Here is a 7,308-nt window from a genome sequence, read left to right on the forward strand (position 1 = left end):
CATTACCAATGTAATTCTTACCATCATTACCACCAACTATCCCAAATGACTTATCGTTTCTAGTGTTTAGATATTTGGAAACAATCGGGCCTAATGACATTGTAGTATAATTAGTTAACGCCTTAACACGTGTTTGTGTTGGTGTTTGTGTTGGTGCAAGCTTCGCTTCTGCATGCTTCGCATCTGTTACTGGAACAAGTGATGTGTTGTCAACAACTTTTTCAATTTTATCTCCAAGGTGATTAATAGCATCAATAATGGGTTGATCTTGTTTTTTGTATTTGTTATATATTCCTGTTTTGGATCTTTTGATACTTTTAAATTCTTCAATTAATTGATCTCGTAATTGCAATAGTTTATGCGCTTCTGCAACATTCGCTTCTGCAAGCTTCGCTTCGGAAACAGATGGTTTCATTTATTATGAATAATTTTCAGTTCGATGTAAAATATTTTGTGCTATTAAATGACGGACTGGGATATCAAAACCATTATACCTAGATCGTCATTGAATCGAAAAAATGGTGAATATTTACCAAATGATGATTACATGAGATTTATTATAGTTGGTCCATCGAAATGTGGCAAAACGACTCTAATGCTAGATAACTTTTTGTTGTCCCCAGGATGGTTGGATAAAAAGAACAGACATGTGTACATATACTCAAAAAGTTTAAATCAACCAGAGTACGTGTATTTACAGAATCTGTTTAAAAAAGTTGAACAAGTATTAGGCGAAGATATATGTACATTCCGTAATAGCAATGAAAACGTGGTATCACTTGATGATTGTAAAAGCAATTCTATAGTCATTTTTGATGATTTTATACAGGAGAACCAAGATAATGTCAGAGACTATTACACGCGTGGCAGACATAAACAGATTGATGTGTTTTATCTAGGGCAGACGTATAGTAAGATACCAAAACAGTTAATTAGGGACAATGCTAATTTTCTTTGCATATTTAGGCAGGATGAAACCAATTTAAAACATATACACAAAGACTTTGTTGGTGGTGACATTGGCTTTGAGGAATTTAGCTCTCTGTGTAGTGATTGTTGGAATCAGGATTATGGTTTTATTACTATAGATCGGACATGCAAACGAGATGATGGGAAATACAGAAATAAAATAAAAAATTTTATCAGGATGTAGAAAAATCAAAGATGATTTTATCGGGATGTAGAAAAATCAAAGATGATTTTATCAGAATGTAGAAAAATCAAAGATGATTTTATCAGAATGTAAATATATTATAGCTTTGGAAATTATACAATTCAACACAATATTTCTGATATAAATGGGAGTTGATATTTATGGAAACACATCAAAGAATGTTAGTATCAATAGACTTAAGAAAGATTTTAAGAGATTTAAGGATATGGTGTTAAACGATCATGTGTTGACTGATCTTGTGAATACAAAAATTACAAATGAGTTTCAAAATTCAATTGATCAAAAAATTAATACAGTGTTGACTGATCTTATGGATACAAAGTGGTATAATTATTATTCTGAGTTTCGAAAATTAATTAATGAAACGAATACAAAAATTTCAGATGTAAATTTCCAGATGCATGATTTAATAATGCGAAATACAAAAATTAATAAAATTAATTTAATTGGTAAGTTAAAAGGTGATAAACCAGGTATATTCAAATTTACTCACGGTGCTACCCAATTTAAGTTTCCATACAAGGGATCATTATTACACTTTGAATCTGATCATGATGCTCATATTCATACTTTTATAAATTCAAATATAATTGAAAATTTTCCATATCAATTTGAAAAAGGTGATATTTTACATTTTGAACCACATAGGCTAGCAGAAATGGAAGAGCATACCGTTGTTTATATTGTTCTTCATACAATGATGAAATAATTTCAATACGCAATTTTTTTTGCATAATTGAATAATTTCAATACGCAATTTCTTTGCGTAATAAATGATCACATCATATTGCGTTAAATGCAAAGACAAAACTAACAGCATTAATTCTGTTACTATAAAATCTAAAAATGGAAAGTCTTATACTCTATCAAAGTGTACTGTATGTGGATCCAAAAAATCTACTTTTAAAAAAACTTAAATGAGAGGGAACAGATCATTGATGAGCTACATAAGCCAGCTAGGAAAAATTATCCTACAAGAAAAGTTTTAACTTATGGAATAGACGATGTTTGGCAAGCTGATTTGGTTGAAATGGACTCTGGCAATCTTAAAGGAATTTCTAAAATCAACAAAGGGTGCAAGTACATGATAACCATTATAGACGTCTTTTCTAAATATGCTTGGGCTATTCCTTTAAAAAATAAAACTGGAAAGCACGTCACCGACGCGTTCGAACACATATTGAATGAGCGAAAACCAAATAATCTTCAAACCGATAAAGGTAAAGAGTTCTACAACAAGAACTTTAAGGAGCTCATGAATAAATACAACATAAATCATTATTCTACTTATACAAACATCAAAGCATCCGTTGTTGAAAGATTCAATAGAACGCTTAAAGAAAAAATGTGGAAACAGTTCTCCATACAAGGTAATTATAAATGGATAGACATATTAACAAAATTCGTGCACAACTACAATCATACAGTACATAGCACTATCAAAATGAAACCTGTTGAGGTCAGCTTAAAGAACCAAGAGATGATCTACAACAGTGTGTATCGTAGTGAGGCCCTAACAAAGAGTCATCCAAAATTTAATGTTGGTAATCATGTACGTGTTAGTAAGATAAAAGGCATATTCGAGAAAAGATACACAGCCAACTGGTCTACTGAGATATTTACAATTGAAAAAGTATTTAAAAGCAATCCACCATATTATCATCTCAAGGACTCTAAGGGCGAACAAATCATCGGCACATTTTATGAACAAGAACTACAGAAAACAAAACACCCCGATGTATACTTGGTTGAGAAAGTATTACGTAAAAAAGAAGATATGGTCTATGTTAAATGGCTTGGTTTTGATAGTTCACACAACAGTTGGGTTTCTAAAAAGGATGTTGTTGTTTAAATTTGGTTGTCTACATATTGAAGTAAGGGTGCAGTATTAATATAAGATAAAATTTTACCCTATTAAATGGAGCATGTAAGAAAATGCACTATTTGTAAGACTGTTAAACCTCTCAATGAGTTTGTTAAAAATAAATGCGTGAAAAATGGTTTTGGATATACGTGTCATGTTTGCCAAAAAATAATTAATCAAAAAAGGCTTGAAAAAATGTATTGTGATTTATGCAACAAAGATATATCAAACCTTAATTTTAAAAGACACCAAAAATCTAGACTGCATGAATTACTAGTACAATTACATAAACTAGAAACAAAAACTATACGTGAAGTTACGGTATAATAAAAATGTATTGCTAATTTTTTTTGCATTAAATGGAGATACTAAATAATAATATAGTGCAACACAATACTTCTAATATAAATAATACAATGGATCTAGATAATATAAGTACCAAGCGTGCTCTAATAAACATTGCTAAGCAGCATGGTATCAAAAAGTATAACAGATGCACAACAATAAACGGATTAAGGAAGTACATAAGAAGACAACTAACACAAGAGGCTTCCACTCATGCTGTTGATAATATAAAAGGTAGACGTAATTTAGTTAAGTTTGCTAAAGAGCATAATATAACTGGATGCAACAAATATAAAACAATCGAGGAACTAAGGGATTATATAAAACATATGCTGGATTTACAACAATTTGCAAGACGTAATATAGAATTTCCACAACCAGTTGACTTGTTAGATATTACCAAGGGTATAAATAATTTAAAACAATTTGCTAGAGATAATGGAATTACTGGATATAGCAAATATAAAAAAGAAAGTGACCTTCGGTTCTACATAAGAACTCAACTAGAAAAATTGCCATTTACAGATATTGCCAACAGTGATGATCTATTTACACCAAGTTCTCAAACTGATAATGAGTATAACAACATATTTAACATATCACGTCCATTAGATGATACTTTGGTGGCAAACCAATCCACTGTTGATGTTGAGGATATATTTAATATCTCTCCAATTGATGTTGATGCATCCAATGATAACTTTGTAGCTATTGAAGAATCTGTTAGACACCTTACAGTATTTTCGGATGCTCGCTATAGAGTGGAATTTAGAGTTGACAACAATAATGTAGATTTCTTTGCATTACATGATATTATTAATCAAATTATTGAAAAAAGAAAACCAGCTGTTGGGTTTAGAGAAGGCGTAGATAGAATAAACTTTGTTATCGAAAATCCAAGGCTTCATAGTAAAGCTTTCTCTACAGGTTTTAGTACAACAATCAACCATGGTTCTCTGGTAAACCATTTTAACGAAATAATGGAACAATATGATGAGATTGCTTTAGAAGATTTAGCAATAGAGTTATGCAACAAAATTAGACACGATCCTGGTGCACCGTTTGATCTAAGTTCTTTTAGAAAAGTTGAACGCTATCTTAAAAACGTGTGTATAAAAATTGTCTGTGCCGAAAACTTTAACACCATTATATACAAAGGAATAGGTGAACGAGATATAACTATATTCTTGTACAAAGTTGAAAATCACTTTCACGTGATTACTAAAATGAGTGCGTTTTTAGGAATGTCGAATTTCTGTGATCGATGTGAAACACCTTATAAACACAAAAATCATAAATGCAAAGCATTATGTGTAACATGTTGCGGCCCCATTCATCTTGGTAACAAATCTGCCATATACTGCAAAGATTGCAATAGATATTGCTACAACGAAGAGTGTTTTAGGCAGCACAAAAAAGGTATGTCAAATAGTTTACAAATGTTTACAATGCAATAAAATATGTAAGAGAAACGAGGAGCATAAATGTGGATACGAAATTTGTGTAAATTGTAAAAAAGAAGTTGAAACAAAAACTCATCTGTGTTATATGCAGTGGCAAAAAGGAAAAGGTGGAATCTGTGTAAGAAAATTAAATGATGACTGTTACGTAGAAGGATGTGAAAAATGCTCACCAAATAATGTACATATAGTAACTAAATATACCAAAAAAAATTAATGAACTTGCACGTGAATATATACAAGAAAACTATTATCCTGATTTTGATTACGATGAAGTAGTTGTGGATCGTTATGTTGAATCTTTAAAGAAAACTAAAGTAGATGGATATATGTACAAATGTAAAGAATGTAAAAACTACACAACCTTAAAAAAAACACTTTCAAAAGTGAAAACATGTGATACTTGTAAAGAGAATACATTACAAAAACCTACATGCACATATACAAAAAAATATATAACAATTGATTTCGAGGCTAACCAAGAAACTGGAGAACACAAACCCAATTATGTGGTTGCTGAGTATGCTTTTGGAAATGGACAAAAAATTCATTTCAAAGATAGCGATGAATTTTGTAAGTGGTTAATATCTAAAGATCATCGTGGTTATACAGTTATAGCGCACAACGCTAGATCGTATGATTGGTATTTCGTTATGAACTACTGTATGCGAAATGGATACAAACCGTTCACAATTTATAAAGGTTGCCAAATCATGTCCATGATACTTAGGAATGCAAATATGCGATTCATAGATAGCTACAACTTTATCTCACAACCATTGAGTACATTCCCAGAAACATTTGAATTAGCCGATTTAAAAAAAGGATACTTTCCTCACTTCTTCAACACAACAGAAAACCAGACATATGTGGGACCAATACCGAATATTGAATATTATGGAGAGAGCACTATGAAAAGATGTAGTAAATGCAAACCTGATGCGACTTGTAAACATTGGCACACAAGAAATCACTTTTTACAGTGGCATCGTGAACGAGTAGAAGAGAATTACAAATTTGACTTTCAAAAAGAAATGAGTGAGTATTGTGAGTCAAATGTAGACATACTTACTCAAGCAGTTAGAAAACTTAGACAAACATTTCTAGATACGTGTAACATCGATCCATTTCAATATATAACAATCTCAAGTGTGGCAATGGCTGAGTTTAGATACCATCATATAAAATCCGATACCATAGCTGTATTAAAAGATAGCAACCATGAAACGTATAGTAGAAAGTCTATATCATGGTTAAGAACATTAGGTGATAATGTAAAACACGCTTTAAACGGTGGAGAAGAAGCTATACTAGGTCGGAAGGTTGATGGCTTTGATAAAACAACCAACACAGTTTATCAGTTCCATGGGTGCTTCTGGCATGGTTGTCCCAACTGTTACAAAAATGATATAATTAACAACAAGAAGCAAGAAAGCATGGGTGACCTTCATGAAAAAACAAAACGGTTTACTCAGCAATTAAAAGATAAAGGGTACAATGTTATAGAAATGTGGGAGTGTGATTGGGAACCGACATACAAAAAACTTAAACATGAAATAAAAAATATAGTAACACCAATCACCCCTAGGGATGCTTATTTCGGTGGACGAACAAATGCAAGTAAATTACACGTTCGTGGAAAAAAGTTAAAATATATAGATATTTGTAGTTTGTATCCAACAGTTATGTTCTATGACAAGTTTCCTGTTGGTCATCCAGTAAAAATATTACATCCTCAAAATTACAACCCGAATTGGTTTGGATTAATTAAATGCAAGGTACAACCACCAAGAAAGTTATATCATCCTGTACTACCTATTAAAGAAGAAAAACTGATATTTCCATTATGTGGTAAATGCGTTTATTCTAAAAATCGTGAATGCAATCACTCAGATATTGAAAAAAGATTTACTGGTACATGGAGCACACCGGAAATTAATAAAGCACTTGAAATGGGGTACAAAATAACAAAAATATATGAAGTTTGGCATTTTAAAGAAACTAGCACCAACATGTTCAAAAGCTATATTTCGAAATTTTTAAAAATAAAATTAGAAACAAGTGAATGGGAAAATAATTACAGCACTAAAAAATTGTATGTCGAAGATGTAAAAAATAGATTAGGTATCGAATTGGATATTAATAACATTAAACCTAATCCAGTTTTACGTGCAATGGCTAAACTATTATTAAACGCATTCTACGGTAAATTTGGTCAACGTAGGAAAATGGAAACAACAGATTATATCAACTCAGCAAAAGATCTGTATGATATATTATTGAATCCTAAACTGGAATGTATTAACCTTTCATTAATCAACAATGATATGATTGAGGTTAGGTATCAAACAAAAGATGAGTGGTTGGAAGATCCTACAAAAACAAACATATTGATTGCATTATTTACAACATCATATTCTAGATTGAGATTATATGATATGCTTGACAAACTAGGTGACAAAGTA

General features: G+C 31.3%; 1 protein-coding gene across 1 annotated transcript; it reads left to right on the forward strand.

Annotated features, from left to right (window-relative positions):
* The first annotated feature begins 2,618 nt into the window (after window positions 1-2,618).
* Window positions 2,619-3,026, forward strand: LOC145981423 (uncharacterized). The gene has a single exon (XM_083114658.1). It carries the CDS (start codon window positions 2,619-2,621, stop codon window positions 3,024-3,026), a length of 408 nt encoding a protein of 135 aa, XP_082970784.1.
* The last annotated feature ends 4,282 nt before the right edge of the window (window positions 3,027-7,308 follow it).

Source organism: Lepisma saccharinum, chromosome 29 (assembly GCF_977018435.1).
Source record: "Lepisma saccharinum chromosome 29, izLepSacc3.1, whole genome shotgun sequence".
NCBI classification, from domain to species: Eukaryota; Metazoa; Arthropoda; class Insecta; order Zygentoma; family Lepismatidae; genus Lepisma; species Lepisma saccharinum.